This window comes from Gymnodraco acuticeps, unplaced genomic scaffold (genome assembly GCF_902827175.1).
Source record: "Gymnodraco acuticeps unplaced genomic scaffold, fGymAcu1.1, whole genome shotgun sequence".
In the NCBI taxonomy this organism is placed as follows: Eukaryota; Metazoa; Chordata; class Actinopteri; order Perciformes; family Bathydraconidae; genus Gymnodraco; species Gymnodraco acuticeps.
This window is the reverse complement of record NW_022990082.1, coordinates 547,939-564,451: the sequence shown is the minus strand read 5'-3', so window position 1 is coordinate 564,451 and position 16,513 is coordinate 547,939. Positions and strand designations below refer to the sequence as shown.

Genomic DNA, 16,513 nt, shown 5'->3' with positions numbered 1-16,513 from the left:
TTCTATCCTGCCAGCAGCCTAGTTGACAATCACACATTTGTTCCATCTTCATGCAGAATGACTCATTTCCCTCAGCCGAATGAATCATAGTGCACGTCCATCACCAGGTTAAGTGCAGCTTCTGATGGCATAGACTGTATTTCTGTTGAAAGCCCTCTGCACTCAGCTGTCTGTTCGCAACCCTGTCTCCACTTTTTATGACATTACCTATTGTAGAGGAAACTTCTTTGTAGCATGCAGTGGAGTCACCGACTCAGGAAGGAGACACGGGAAGAGTCGGAGCTTTGATGTCAAACCACTGTGATTTATTTGGAGTTGGTACCAGAGTATTCACATCACAAATCCAAGAGTCAGAGGTTCTGACTCCACGGTAGAGTTGCCACGTCAATTCTGGAGAGCCTCTCTCTTGCCAGCCCATCTAACTGGTTTCGCAGAGAGTAAACAACATATTTGAGGAGATAGCCTAAACAGTGTGGGAACACTGAGCTACTTGCCTCGGACACTTATGACCTCGAAGATTTTACCTTGGAGTCCACAAATACAGAGAAGGAAGTGTCCCAGTGTACCCACAACACAGACCATCTGTGACCCAGTATTGACCGGTCACAGAATGGGAACAATAACATTATTGGCTAAGCCGCCTGTGTCCTTAAAGAAGGTAAACAGACATCGAGGTTTGTCCTGTTTGTTACTAATTGGCGTCTTATGATAATTATTTCCATAACACCTATTATTTTACTCTCTTGCCTCTGCTTTTTTCCTAACTGGTTTTTCTTTTCTTAATCCGTCTCTTCTTTTACCTGCAGTGAGATCAACCGGCTGGATCTGGGCCTGACAGTGGAGGTGTGGAATAAAGGCCTGATCTGGGACACCATGGTGGGCACCTTATGGATCCCCCTGCGCAACATACGGCAGTCCAACGAGGTACACACACTCTCTCTCTCTGGGTCCCAGCGTTAGGTGTTATTAGCCATACTTACAGTACGTGTTAACCAATACTTAATTTGAGTGATTGAATGAATGCAATTACTAAAACTACCGAAGAACATATGGAGACATACATGTGCCATTAAATGTTATTTTAATCAAAGCCATTATGTGAGACTCCGAGAGTGACATATAGCCTGATAATCACACGTGGCAAACAACATATATATCATGCAGTGAGTAAAGTTGCAGTCATTTTGTTCATATTCCTCAATCCTTCTTTTCAGGAGGGTCCAGGCCAGTGGCTGACCCTGGACCTGAATGCGATCATGGCTGAAAATGAGATCTGTGGAACCAAAGACCCAACCTTTCACAGGCTGCTGCTTGACACCCGCTTTGAACTGCCACTAGGTCTGACTTTTCACCATACTCACATTTATCCAACCTTACCCTGTGCTTCAATATGTCATGTGGTTCATTTATAAATTCAAGATTTCTGAATTATTGATGTGTTTCAATAAAATGTAAAAGGAAGAAACCGTCTCATATATGTTGTTTGCTGCAGACATTCCTGAGGAAGAAGCAAGATACTGGGCCAAGAAACTTGAACAACTAAATGCCATGAGAGATCAAGATGTGAGAACTTTTGTACTTTCCACATTCCCATCACTGTCTCCGCACCATCTGTCATCTATATTTCCTCATGTATTTATTCATTCCTTTTCATAGCGTTATCTTTCATAATCCCTTTCCTACTCAGTTTCTTATCCATCTCTTTTTTTTCATTTCCCACACTCTCTGTCTCTCTAATTACATTTATAATAACAGCAGAATTGAAAGAGCCAATATCTATTAGTACTGGATCTTAATTTCTGATGTTTCTTGTTGTTGTTTTCCCCTCAGTACGCCGATCAAGAAGAACAGGAGCGACCACTCCATGCACCGGCCACGCAGTGCTGTGAGTGTCACAATACACCTCCTCCTGTTCTGTGCCCCGCTGTGTCCTTTTTATGACTCCTCGTCTGCTCCTGAGAAAGGGATAATACAGGAGGTAGAAATGAGACTGATAGATGGAAGGAGGAAGGGTGGAAAGCTGATGTGACAAATCATGCATTAAAGCCTGCCTGAGTAGGATCATTTATAGGTGCTAGATGTCGATGAGTGTTGAATGCGAACTGACATACACATGTCAGACACACACACACCACGCTGACTGACTGTCTAGTGATAATAATAATAATAATAGCTTGGATTTATATAGCGCCTTTCAAGGGACCCAAGGTCGCTTTACAAGTAATAGGGCAAAAACAAACATAACAAAACAAAAGTCAGACAGACAAAACAACAGATCGATTTAGGGGCCGAAAGCCTTGGCAAAGAGATGGGACTTGAGGGCCCTTTTGAAGGCGTCAAGTGTGGGGATGTTGCGAATCTCCGCAGGGAGAGCGTTCCAGAGGGTGGGGGCTGCCACACTGAAGGCTCTGTCCCCGAAGGTTCGCAGTTTGGTGCGGGCGGTGGTAAGCAGGCCAGAGTCTGAGGACCGCAGGTTCCGGGGTGGGGCATGTGGGTGAAGGATGTCCGATAGGTACTGGGGGGCAAGGGCATGGAGGGACTTGTAGGTAAGGAGGAGGACTTTGTAGGATATGCGGGACTTGACCGGCAACCAGTGTAGGTGGATGAGGGTGGGAGTGATGTGCTGCCACGGCTTTGTGTGCGTGAGTACCCTAGCAGCACAGTTTTGGACATACTGGAGCCTGTCCAGGGTTTTGTTGGGAACCCCGAACAGGACACCATTGCAGTAGTCCAAGCGGGTGGTGACAAACGCATGCACTAGGGTTTCGGCAACCGACTCTGAGAGTGACGGTCGGAGTCTGGCAATGTTCCTCAGGTGGTAAAAGGCCGATTTGGTCACAGATTTGACGTGGGAATGCAAGTAAAGGGTGGAGTCGAGGATGACACCCAGGTTGCGGGCTTCAGGAGATGGGGAGATGGAGCAGCCGTCGACCTCGAGGACGAAGTCACCAACCTTCTGGAGCAGGGCCTTGGGTGCCACAACCATGAGCTCTGTTTTATTGCTGATGATGATAAAGTGATGACGTGTGTGTCCTATACATCTGTAGACAGTGGGGTTGAAGGATGGCACGATGCTTGCGCGTGCAGAGAATAACGTGTGTATTTTCGGCTCTTATTTACTAAGCTGCACCAAGGACGGCAGCATGTGAACAAAAGCTTTTGTACACTGCTGTAAAAACCTTGCGCTTTTCTATTCTCACATACATGAACTTGTGAACTCAAACACGTGAATACATATTGACATCAAAATAATTATATCTGCGAGCTACAAATCTTTACATGTTTGTTTACCTGGCTTTGTCGGCTGCGTATGTTTAGTTTGTGTCCCAAACCTAATTTGGTTTCTCCAACCCTTTATCTCCTTGCAGGTAATTGGAGTCTCTGGGGAGAACAGCAGAGTAAGTTTCATTCATGTGCTTCTGCTAACGACTTGGAGTAATTCTGTATTTATTGTCCATGTCTCACTGAAGGTAATGATCTCCCTGTGTAGTTTTCCATAGAGACCATTAGCTGCCAATAAAATATACATTTTCTCCAAGCGTACTTTCTATCCATATTCTCCTGTTGGATTTAAAGACGAGCTGGTGGAATTAAAACTAAGCTCGGTGTTGTTTTGTTGAGACACATTCGTTTTTCTAAGAGTGTAATTTCCACTGGGGATGGAAACATTCAGGTTGATTTTATCACTCAAGTGTCGTTGTTTGGACCAAATACCAGATGATAGATGGCTTGAATTCATACAAATGTGGATACACTTATCACCTTCAGTTGTTATGCTTAAACGTGGAAATAATTTGTATGCCCTGAACATTGCCTCTCAGGCTACAGGCCATTCTAAGATGATAGGTATCTGCAAACTCCTATAAAGGAAACTTTTTTCTTTCTGAGAACATCCATTATTATAGAAAACAGAATTTTTGTTTGCTTTTTTCCTGTTGTTTGTCGTGCTCCCTGAAAGACTTTACAAACACTGTGTAAAACAACTGACCCATCATTCTCTTATGGTTTCTTATCACTAAATCTTGTTTCCCGTTGTGTTTGTTTGAACAGACGAGGATCAAGACAGCGCCGTTGACGACAGGGACAGCGACTACCGCAGTGAGACCAGTAACAGTATCCCACCTCCCTTCTACACCACCTCCCAGCCCAACGCTTCCATGCACCAGTATCCCATCAGGAACCAGCAGTACATACACTCATACAGCGATGAAATCCATGAGCTGGGCTACGACACCAGAGCCCTGAGGTAACGAGCACCCTACAGGCACTAAGGAGACACAACTGAGTGGTTTCCTTTTCAAGAGATTAACATGGCAGGATGTCATAACGTATCAGAAACAGGAAGAAAGCTTTTGTCTTTTTGTTGAGACAGGAGAACATAACCAATTTTAAATATGACTTCCACTATTTTAAGCAAATATTTCTTTCTGGAGTATAGCATTTAGCCCTGAGACAGCTCAGCCCCAGTGGCTTTGTTTTACTGTACTGTTCATGGTAACATGTCCCACTGTGCTCTCCTCCTCTAGAGAATAACCCTGGCCTCAGTGTATACAAGCATGCTGGGAGCACAGTTCTTGTATACAGGTCCTGTTTGAAGAGGGCCTCCATGGTTATCTTTTGTGTGTGTGTGTGTGTGTGTGTGTGTGTGTGTGTGTGTGTGTGTGTGTGTGTGTGTGTGTGTGTGTGTGTGTGTGTGTGTGTGTGTGTGTGTGTGTGTGTGTGTGTGTGTGTGTGTGTGTGTGTGTGTGTGTGTGTGTGTGTGTGTGTGTGTGTGTATCTTTGTGTGCATGTTGAGTGTGTGTGAGCATCAGTAACCCCACGGGATCTTTTCGTTGTGCAGAAAATAAATCTTGAAATAACACTATTTCTTACGCTTTTTTCAAGGTTCATGGTTAAATGTCATGCATTGCTTAGAACAACTTAAACAGAAAGTTTGACATTTAGATGGGTAAAATACATCTGCAAGTGCTCAACCTCAGTGAGAGGTCTTAAAGGATGAGTACACCATTTTCAAGTCTGTCTTTTAACAGTCAAATATGAACATCAAAAGAGGTTTTTCTTGCTCCCTTCTGATTAAAGTGGATCCCTTCCTTTGTGCTTCCAGTTGAAGTGATGGGGACAACATCAAGTGGGTATATTCCCAGGACTTTCTAGTGCAGGATTCCCTTTTTGTGTCCCTGTTTCCTTGTTGAGCTTCAGGGGAGGAACACAAATAAATATTGCACTAAAAAGACAATGGATAGATGAAAGATATACCCACATGCTATAAGTTGTGCAGAACAGTGGATTTCCCCCTCCATCTCTTATATTGAGTACAGGAAGGTATCATTTAATGGCCACTATGAACAGAAGGAATAAATGACAGCAAGCAAAAACCTTCTCAATGTTCATATGAAAACCAGAGGCTGAGTTTGGTTGGATCTTTCTTTGAAGGGTTTGCTCTGAGCTCTACTGATGCTCCTCTCCCACCTCTCCCCTCTCCTCTGCCTCCCTCCTTACTCCTTACCAGACGCAATGATAGTTTAGACTCGGCCACCAACGGGCGCAGCGATATCGACTCAGGCTCAGGGTCGAGCCGGTGCACCAGTCGTCAGTATTCTCTAGACAGTAGGCATTCACTGTCCGATAGGTGGGTCTCTGTACCTCCTCTCCAACTCCTCCTCCTCCTCCTCTACTTTCTCCTGCTCCGGCCTGTGACTCCGTCTCGCTGTGACGTCAGTGGTGGACTTGTCCCGTCCTCCTCGTTCGCTGTGCTTGCATGCATGCGCTCTTACCCTATCTCTTTATATGTATATATACAAAACGTTTGGTCCTGCATCTACTATATATGTACTCTGTTCATAGTGAAGAATTGCCGATCAGTATCACAAATGATGAATCATTCTCATCTTTTGCCATTCCTAAACTCTTGTAGGTGCGATGTTGTTTGTTTCTGTGTGGGTGAGTTATTGACAAGATGTGTGTATGAGTGTGTTGTTTTTTAACCGTCAGCAACAGAGAGGGTAATTCTTGTTTAGTGCCTGTGTGTGTGCGCAGGGGGAGGGGGCTCTGTTGTTGCAGCAGCATGTTATTACAGCCTCATCCTGTATGTGAGACACTAAGAAGAGCCCTGTCTTATTCTGGGAGTCCCATACTTGTTAATTGTACACATTTAATTTTCACTTTTAAGACAGCAGGAGGCTGTCAGCCCAATAATGGGGCTGCAGAGAGGCCTTGACACCACATTTAGTTTATTTTTATTTTCATGTCTTGAGGTTTTGTTTTGAATTCTTTGCTGAGATTGAGGGCACCTTTGTGTTGGATGAGAGAGAGAGATGATGAGATAGCTGATGGATAGAAAATAACAAAGTGTCATGCTTGTCTAAAAGCCATAATGTATAGTTCTCTCCTTTACTGCTCCACACATTATTGAACCAACCAATGAAGTGACTGCGTGTGTGTTTGTGTGTGTGGCCTGCATGTGTCTCAAATCTCTCTCTGACTCATGGTCTCTCTCAATAGCCTCATTCATCATCATGAAAACATATTATTCACTATTTATCTGAAAAAATAGACTGTTTTTGTTCTGCTAGGCTGATAAATTACCCTCAACCTCTCAAGGTTCTCAAATAGGATCGGTCTATTTATATAACAAATCTGTCCTCATGTCTTTGCTAATCGTTGGCTGTTGTATGGTGTTTGCTTCTGTATTAACCTGTGTGTAAAGTTTCCATAGTAACCTCACCAATGACTAAAAGATGATTCCCTTTGCAGTCAAATAGATGCATCACTAGTCCAAACCCCTGCTCTGAGTTTTCTTATTGGTTGGTTTAAAGTCAATCCTTGTTTCCTATTGGTTAGCTGTCTCCCTTCTTGGCCCCAACAGACTTCATTGTTCCAGCCAAATGTTATTGTGTGGGAACTAGTTTACCTTTAATCGCATGTGGGTGTGTTTAAGTAACAGGTGTCTTTATCTCCCCCTCCCCTCAGTCCCACAGACAGTCGTTACGCCTCGTCGGGCGAGTTGAGTCGAGGCAGCTCTCAGCTCAGCGAGGAATTTGTTGCTGAGGAAGGCGGGAGCTTGCGAGGATCGGAGTTCTACGATGAAAACGACTCTTACCACTCCTGCCACTCCTCCGTCAGCTACGGCAAGGAGGGTTCCCCAGTCTGGGATGGGGAGGACCCCCAAGGCATATACAGCGACGAAGGAGGCTACATCAAAGATGGAGGGGAAGAGGGGGCGCTGTATGCCGAAGAGGATGCTGAGATATACGTGGAAGAAGGAGAGTACACCTACGAAGATGGAGAGGAGATGCCTTTTGAGGAAGATGAAGATATGTATCAGCTTGATGGCACACTCAGTGAAGACCAGGAGCCGCCCTACACCCCCACACCCACAAGCACTGCCCCAACCCTCATACCCACCTCTGATGGTCTGTCCTCCCCCAGACCTCCACTGGAGAAGCAGGCTTCGTTGCACCAGCAGCGGCCGGTCCAGGATTCGCTCCCCCCCCCCAGCACAGCTTCTAACCTCCTTCCAGTCACGCAGGACGACACGTTGCCCCCTTTCAGTGCAGAACCCTCAAAACCCCCGTTTGTACCCACCCAGCCTGCTCTGTCAACCACCATCACATCCACCCCCACATCCACCCCCACAACCACACCGCAGTTTCCAGCTCCATATACCGAGCCGCTGGAGCCTGAACCCAAATTTGAGGAGCCACTGGAGGAACCTCGGTCTCCTGAGATTACTCCTGAAACAGAGAGTGTCCCCACGCCTCCTGAACAAAAACCAGAGGAGCCCCCTGTCCCAAGGTGAACACTGTTCATACACTTCCTAGAGGAAGATTAAAACAAGATATCACTCTCTCCCAATTTCTCACTAACAAAGAACATACAATATACTTGCATTTCGAAAAAGAAACATAGGAAACTCTGGGGAAGTGGTAGAAATAAAATAAAAAAACGTTTAGGTCCTGTCCAGATAAACCAGCGCCATTCTAATAATATAGCAAATAATAATTTCAAAAATGATTATTTACATTTTTAATCATCATGTTTTCTTTTAGAAGGTGTGCAAAATCAACGTAATACTGCTAGATGCTTTTACTTTTATTATTCAATGAAAGTTCTCTCCGAGAAATACACATGTACATTCACTTTATCATTTTAAAGAGCACAAACAGGCTCTATATGAATAACGTTTATTTTATATGTTGTTCCTTCTTTATTCATTCTTCAAGCTTCCCAAGGAGGGAAATCATGGAGCCTGGTCTTGCCAGAGCCAAAGCCAACTGGCTGCGACTTTTCAGTAGAGTACGACTACAGCTGCAAGAGGTACAACCTGTGTGTGTGTGTGTGTGTGTGTGTGTGTTTTAGTGTACCTTTGTTCACACAGCAGTGAATGTAATGCCAGATAAATGTATAGTCTCATAGGATTGGGTAATATGTTTTCTGTTGTTGTTGCTCTGGTTAATTCATTAGTATTCTCTAGTATTTGAGCTCACTGACTTGTTGCATCAGTCCCTGTATGTTACTGTTACTGTGTTTTTTCCAGCTTTTGTTGACTGTTCCACCTTTTCCCCAGTTTTTGGTTATTGTTGTGAATTATTTTGTCTTGTGTTTAATAGTTTCTGTTCACCCCTTGTACTGTTTTGCCATTTCATTATTTTCTTTTCAGTTGCTTGCCACCCTCATAGCGATTTGTATGTAGTCCGGAGCAGATGCTCAGGTGGGTGTGGCCAGTAGTGTGAAAATCAATGTTATTCATATTTTATGAACCCTGTGCGGCTTATAGATATTTATGGGGAGTAAAGCAACACATGAGAAGTCACAGTATGTCTGCTCAGTGTCATTTGTAAGCATGGCATTACCAATACCAATCATGATCTGTTCGTAGGTGTGACCTGAGTATCAATGCTGTGTATCATTCTTTAAACAAGCAGGCAGACACAGAACATGTCAATAATAGAGCATATAGAATTATTGTGATTACATGGATCACCATCTATTTGTAATCTTCTTCGAGTTTCCAAGGTATACCACTGTTGTATTATTCATTTATGAATTCAGGGAACCCTTGCATTCATTGGCAACCACTACCAGTGAAACTTACAAGAAATAGTGCTTTTGGATTAGGAATACCACGAGTCTCTCCCAATTTCTTTGTTCTCAGTATATAAAGCATTATAGAGAGTACTATAATATGCTATGCTTCCCATTTTCCCAGCCACAGCTCTAATGGCACCCTGCTTGCTTCTTTTCCGCTTCTCATCTTTCTCTTCTCCTCAGGCCCGGGGAGAAAGTGTTGGCATTGCCTCTCTGCTTTTATCAGCAGGGTAAGTAACCATGACGCTGTTACTACTACGGTCATTGAAAATCTATAATTCACGAAGTGTAAAAGCAAGCTCATGGCTTTTTTAATGCCTGAATGCATTTATTGTCCAATAGATTTGTTGTGTAGCTGAATCCTGCTCTGCTCATGTCTTGTCTCCAGGATGGGTGGCGCTCTCTATAGCATTGACAGCATGCCAGACCTCAGGAAGAGGAAAGCTATGCCTCTCGTCCGAGATCTGGTGAGTTTCTGCTCTAATCTCTTTATATTTCCCAGATGAAGAGTCTCACATCTCCCCAGTCCATCTATCGCTCAGATCGCAGAGAGAACCCCCCGTGTTCTGATCTTATTCTCTTTACCTCATTGTTCTTTTCGTTCATTCATTCTTTTGACTTTTATTTCTCACAGTTTTTTAGCCCACTGCACTACATGGACTTTGCCGAAAAAACAATATATCGAGGGCGAGCTGGTTTCCTGTCATTGACAGTTTGCTAGATGCTGTCATACTGACAGACCTTTCATTACCAGCTGCTGCCATCATCCCCATGCCTCCCTGACACTGCCTCATTAGGGGTAACACAGAGATAAATATAAATCCTCTTGAGAAAACTGTAACTCATCGAGTCTTTCCCTTAGAGTTTATTGTCCTAGCCTGAGCAGCATTATCCATTTCTGTCTTTAAGAAGATGAGAACAGGCTTTCATTTTCTAAGAAAGTTTAGTCTAATAATATAGAAAAACACACAGTTTTAGGTATTCAGATAGAAAAGTAAAAAAATAAACTTTCTTTAGTCGAGGCTAGTGAAACAGAAGGCAGTCTAGAAATAGGACAGCAATTTGGCTCTTTATCATAACTGCCAGGCAACGCTCAGTGTGCCATTTTCACACCAGATCCAAGCTTACCATACACAGGTAATTAGCTCTGATGCTGTCTTCATTAATACATCTTGCTGTCAGTAGGTAGCAGTCACAGTCAGGTACCACCTGTTCCTCTTCCTCTCTCTGTCTCCTGCTTTCATGCACACACACACACACACACACACACACACACACACACACACACACACACACACACACACACACACACACACACACACACACACACACACACACACACACACACACACACACACACACACACACACACACACACACACACACACACACACACACACACACACACACACGTCAGAGTGTCTTATGTAATTGATCATACAGGATGAGGTCCTATCTTCATGAAATGCAAAAGGATGCTACTCAATAAACACATCAAATTCTCAAGTTTGGTTGCAGCTGCTCTCGCCTTTAAGTCTCCACATCTGGCTCTAGGTTCACCCTGTTTCCCCCCCCCCATCCTTTTATTGCAGATGTCCATTTTTGTTTAAACATGATAACCACAGCATATGCACAATGAATGCAGCCTTTCTTAACATTATTCCCTATGGAACCCCCCCATCCTTCCACTCTTTCTCGTCTTTGTCTAACATCAAATCTCTCCCTTCCCTTCCCTCCCTCCACCGTCAATGCCAAACCAAAGGCTATGGTGAGTAACTTCAACACCTTTGAAGGTATACTAGTTTTCTCATCTCACCAGAAAATGGATCCCTCTTATGAGAGGAAGCACTTTAAATGCTGTAGTTCTTGCAGGGGAGCATTGCCAGACAGACAGTAATAAAAACATATTGCCTCACAGGCTGCACTGAGATGTGTCTTGATAAAGAAATAAGATATTGAGTAGGGATCTGAGGGAAACTGACCCCTCCTCTTTCCTGTCACTCAGTCATTGGTTCAGAGCTCCAGGAAGGCAGGCATCACCTCAGCCCTGACGTCCAGCACCCTGCACAACGAAGAACTGGTCAGTACTCGATTAGAATAATAATTCACAGTATCTCACATCATCATGTTATCATACTCAGCTGAACCTTTACTTCTCTCTCCTGCAGAAGAGTCATGTATACAAGAAGACCCTCCAGGCCCTCATATATCCAATCTCCTGCACAACCCCGCACAATTTCGAGGTGTGGACAGCCACCACACCTACCTACTGCTATGAGTGTGAGGGGCTGCTGTGGGGTATCGCTCGCCAGGGCATGCGCTGTACCGAGTGTGGAGTCAAATGCCACGAGAAGTGCCAAGATCTACTCAATGCCGACTGTCTGCAAAGTAAGTGAAGTGCCCGAACATATACGCGCCATTTTAGCCACTAAAATACTGGAAAAAAGGCAGGATTCAAAATATGTAATTTAAAGTAAGCAACACACGCTTGATGCCACTCTCGGTTAGCCTAGCTTAACAACTAACAAAGGTTGCAATGCTTTTACTTATTAGACAAGTTATATATGACATTTTGATTAGTGAGCTTTAGTGTTAGTTGTCAGCAGGTTACCTTCAGAGCAGGGCTGGCTTCATATTTACAGTACAGAAATATACGTGGCATCAATCTTCTAACTCTTGGCAAGAAAGCAAATAAGCGTCCTTCCCAACATTTCTTAGCTATTCCTTTTAATGTTATATATTTAGTACTTGGTCCTAAATAGGCTTTGTATAGCCTATCATATTTAGGGATATATAAGAGCTAAAGCTTTGACTTCGTATTATATTCATAGTACAGTAGGCTATATGAAAGTATAATATTCACATGGTGTTACTGAGATATACCATTAAATATTTACAGGAGCCGAACAACCATTTGCTGACTTTATGTTTTTATATTTTTTCGCTGTGTCAGTGCTGATGTTTTTATATTAATAATAGAACTATCTACTCAATCTATTTACTCTTATCGTCTTATTTGTCACTGCCAAGCACAGAGTCCTCCTCCTCCTCCTACTCCCTCACTCCTACTTTCTTATTTTGTTCGAGAGGATATTAAAAGCCATTTGTCTTTTGTTGTCATCCGCCTCGCTTTTCCATCTCTCCTTTACTCAGCGTTTTATAGCTCTGCAAATGTGGCCCTCTTTCATTATATTAATAGGTTTTCATCACCTACACATTCTTCACAGGCATTCTTCTCTTTAATGTATTGAAATCCCTCTTCCTTAAACATGTAGAAATGCATCCGCCATGCAATGTTGTTCTGCTCTGTTATTGTCTTCACTAATCACTTTATCATATATCAACACCTCTCATATGACACCACTTATATTTCCTTTAACACGTCTAATCCTTTCCGGTCTTAATCTGTATTGTAACCAGGAGCAGCAGAGAAGAGCTCCAAACACGGCGCTGAGGACCGAACGCAGAACATCATCATGGTTCTTAAAGACCGCATGAAGATCCGCGAGAGGAACAAACCTGAGATCTTCGAACTCATTCAGGAGATGTTCGCCGCCCCCAAGGCCACCCACGTCACCCACATGAAGCAGATCAAACAGAGCGTGCTTGATGGCACTTCTAAATGGTCGGCCAAGATCTGCATCACAGGTGAGAGGGGAGTTAAAGGTCACCTATCATGCAAAATCTACTTCTTCATGTCTCTTCTACATCAACATGTGTCCCCTCTGTGTAAAGAGATTCTGAAAGTTCCAGGAAAAAAGATTCTCTCACTTTTTGTCCTGATCCATTTATATAAAAACCTGTCTGATAATGAGCTGATCAGATTTTGGCCACTTTATGATGTCATAACGATTTTGTGTCTTGTGTAACCATTAGCCAATCACCAACCAAGGTAACCACCACCCCACCTTATCACCTGAATCTCCTCCTAGAGCACCATTGTGTTCTTTTTAACCAAATATCTCTCAGAGGGGCGTGGGGAGGGGCTCCTTATTTTCATCTAAAGTAACAGACACAGAATCAGCACTTTTGCAACAGGGCTGAAACAGAGGGGATTATGGGATGCTACAATGCATGATCTGTTTTGTATTTCGAGGCCAAACACTTCAGAGACATGTTTTGTATATATCTGAGACCTATAATATATTGATGAAAAACAGTGTGATAGGGGACCTTTAAATCAGTACAGTACAGTAGCTTTGAACAGAGCTGGCCAACCCTGTCTACATGAAAGTCAGAGGGGACGGCACATTTCAGGTGTTCGGTCTATAAAAAGAGACAAGCTGGCGTTTGAATGAAGAGAGCACAGGTGGCGTTTGTAGGGCAGTAGAGCACGAGGTCACATGATTTGCACCCAGACATACACAAATTGACTGACCAGCAAGGCATCTTTACCCTCTTTTCCCCAGTGTTGTGTGCTCAGGGTCTACAAGCCAAGGATAAGACCGGCTCCAGTGATCCATACGTCACTGTCCAGGTGGGAAAGACCAAAAAGAGGACCAAGACCATCTATGGCAACCTCAACCCTGTCTGGGAGGAGACTTTTAATTTGTGAGTGAACACCGCATGCAAACATATGTGACATTTAAGGTAGCGCTGCAAAATGTATTATTTGTATTACCAGTTATTAAGTTGGTTATTTTTTCCAGTTAAAGGTGGCGTAGGTAAGTTTGAGAAACCGGCTTGAGATACCCTTTTTGTTATATTCCATGGAATGCTCTTAACATCCCGATAGCAATGAATATCTGAAGTGCTTTGACAAAAAATCCATACAAAAATGTCATCTGTGGAAGCCGTAGTACTGTAAAAAGCACGACCAATCATTTTAGCCAGCCCGGCTAAAGTAACTGGATGGCCTACCTGCCTGTCAGCCTTCTATCTCGTGCACAAACTTATCTCGTGCCCTCATTGGTCATGTGCGCGTTCGTGTGTGTTGGAGGAGGGAATCTGTAAGGAAGTGGCAGATTTTTTCCGGCTGTGTATTTTCAAATTCTAGCGCACTCGAGCTGGTTTCTCCAAAGTTACCTACCCCACCTTTAAGCAAAAGTCAAAAACAGTTCAAATTACAATGATATAAAACAGAGAAAACTAGTGAATCGTCACATTTGAGTAACCTGCAAATGTTAAGCTTTGTGGCTTGATGAAGGACTTAAAGGAATAATTGTTCATTAACATTATACAATGTATTTTTAACAACTTCACGGTCCTGTTATAATCGTCTGACTCATTCAGCTAAGCATTTCTATATGCATACTGTTGATTATATTAACAGTATTTTTACATTTGTATGAGTCATGATTGCTGATAGTAATCCACCTTTCCATCTTGGCCATCTGTCATTGTAAGTACTATATTTAGCAGCTGACTCTGTCTGTTTAAGTGAATGTCACAACTCATCGGACCGCATCAAGGTGCGAGTGTGGGATGAGGACGACGACATTAAGTCTCGTGTGAAGCAGAAGTTCAAGAGGGAGTCAGACGACTTCCTCGGTCAAACTATCATCGAGGTCCGCACTCTGAGCGGAGAGATGGACGTCTGGTACAATCTGGGTCAGTCAAATGTCTTTATATCAGCTAATTTAAACTGTATTGATACCTTGAATAGTTTGCAGTTATATGAATGACCTAACTTCTCTGATTCAGATGTTTTCAGTTCAGTAACCGTGTTGCTGTATGTGCTGTGCTCTTCACAGACAAGCGCACAGACAAATCTGCTGTGTCTGGAGCTATCCGCATGCACATTAATGTAGAGATCAAAGGAGAGGAGACGGTGGCCCCCTATCACGTTCAGTACACCTGTTTGCATGAAGTAAGCTCAATGTGTTTGTGTGTTTGAACAGACAGTTTCTTATTAAATACATTCAAGAGCTTCTCGTAAATACAATTTTGAGGCTTTATACATGCATTTTTGCTTCAAGATCTTAAGGAATATTGACAATGGATTTCACTTACTTTTAACTAACAAACAAACAGATACTTTATCCCACGTTAAAGCTTATACTTATTCATGTGCTTTTACTTAAAGGTCCAAGTCACTGTGCATTGATTAACTCATAGTTGGTCTGCATAAAAACATACACATTGTACACAATATAATTTAGAACTTTCTGTTTTCTATGTAGATGCACACTAATCGCACACTAATCGCAGATTGGGCATTACTGTAGATAAAATAAGAACAGGGAATCTCTCAGGTCTCTACCGAATAGTTTGAAGCATCGAAGCACTCATATTATTTGTAGAATAAAAGAAAGCTGATTTTTTAAATAACAGATTTTTTTCAATTAATCAATCATTCAAATTTAGGATTTTGCAATGCTACTTTTTCCGTTAGGGTTTATAGTAGTGTAGTGTTTGTCTGTGTACCTGTGAGTATTTCTGTGCACAGTATTCCTGAGGAGCCATGCCAAACAGGTTAATTTCCTTATTTTCTTCTTACATCTAATGTTAAGATCCATTTCCAATAAAGGTAATACTGCAGGAAGTTTGCTTTGCTCTCATGAGATAAAGATCCACTTCCAACAGCAAGACATCAGACACATTTCTCCTCCGGCTCTGTGCTGATTGATTGTAGACCGATCACAGTTTTGTGTGGAGTCCAGCCCATTACTCAACTGAGCATATTAGCTGAACCTTAACAGACAAATGGCCGCTGTTATTGCTGCACATAAGTGGCCATAAACCACGTAGACGACTTTTACAGCAGTATAAACGCTTCAGGGTCGAGTAGTCAAGACAGCACCTTGTGTTGGCCTCGCAATGTAGTGTAATGGATATTTATGTAACCAAGCCATTTAAAGATTAACAAACCAGATTTAATCTGCTCTGTGTTTGTCCAATGTAAGATTAAAAAGCTTTGATTAAAGATGTGCAAATGCTCTTAAAAGCCATTTAACACTTGTGCTTGCTCTCTCTTTAACCTAGACTCTCTATTACATGTAATTTATTTTTGCCTTCCTTTCCAATATTTTTCTCACCTATGGTCTCTAGATATTTCCTCCAATTCTCTCTCTAACTCGTTCCTCTGTTCCTCTGCGTAGAACCTCTTCCACTATGTAACAGACATCCAGAACACCGGTGTTGTGAAGATCCCCGACGCCAAAGGGGATGACGCATGGAAGGTGTACTTTGAGGAGACTCCCCAGGAAATTGTGGATGAGTTTGCAATGCGTTATGGAGTGGAGTCCATCTACCAGGCCATGACGTATGTTGCTACCTGAAAGCCTGAACTTAGAATATGATTATGTAGAGGTCACCTATTATGCAAAATCCACTTGTTCATGTTTTTTAGACATCAACATGTGTCCCTTCTGTGTAAAGAGATTCTGAAAGTTTCAGGAAAAAAGATTCTCTCACTTTTTGTCCTGATCCATTTATATAAAAACCTGTCTGAAAATGAGCTGAACAGATTTTGGCCACTTTATGA

General features: G+C 42.8%; 1 protein-coding gene across 9 annotated transcripts in view; it reads left to right on the top strand.

Annotated features, from left to right (window-relative positions):
* The window catches only part of unc13a (unc-13 homolog A (C. elegans)), a 51,685-nt gene that overhangs the window by 7,619 nt on the left and 27,553 nt on the right, over positions 1-16,513 (top strand). For 6 of the 9 annotated variants that reach the window (XR_004568940.1, XM_034216199.1, XM_034216202.1 and 3 more), the window contains exons 4-22: positions 807-924; positions 1,215-1,338; positions 1,493-1,563; positions 1,831-1,885; positions 3,369-3,398; positions 4,051-4,246; positions 5,510-5,629; positions 6,970-7,794; positions 8,223-8,316; positions 9,271-9,317; positions 9,476-9,554; positions 10,850-10,855; positions 11,093-11,167; positions 11,256-11,475; positions 12,508-12,735; positions 13,497-13,638; positions 14,468-14,637; positions 14,781-14,896; positions 16,128-16,291. Coding sequence is in view for 8 of the 9 variants with exons in the window: in XM_034216199.1 (XP_034072090.1) it covers positions 807-924; positions 1,215-1,338; positions 1,493-1,563; positions 1,831-1,885; positions 3,369-3,398; positions 4,051-4,246; positions 5,510-5,629; positions 6,970-7,794; positions 8,223-8,316; positions 9,271-9,317; positions 9,476-9,554; positions 10,850-10,855; positions 11,093-11,167; positions 11,256-11,475; positions 12,508-12,735; positions 13,497-13,638; positions 14,468-14,637; positions 14,781-14,896; positions 16,128-16,291 (2,880 nt within the window). In the remaining variant the exon portion in view is untranslated. The remainder of the gene's footprint in view (positions 1-806; positions 925-1,214; positions 1,339-1,492; positions 1,564-1,830; positions 1,886-3,368; positions 3,399-4,050; positions 4,247-5,509; positions 5,630-6,969; positions 7,795-8,222; positions 8,317-9,270; positions 9,318-9,475; positions 9,555-10,849; positions 10,856-11,092; positions 11,168-11,255; positions 11,476-12,507; positions 12,736-13,496; positions 13,639-14,467; positions 14,638-14,780; positions 14,897-16,127; positions 16,292-16,513) is intronic. The other 3 variants (XM_034216204.1, XM_034216201.1, XM_034216206.1) reach the window with 3 other exon arrangements.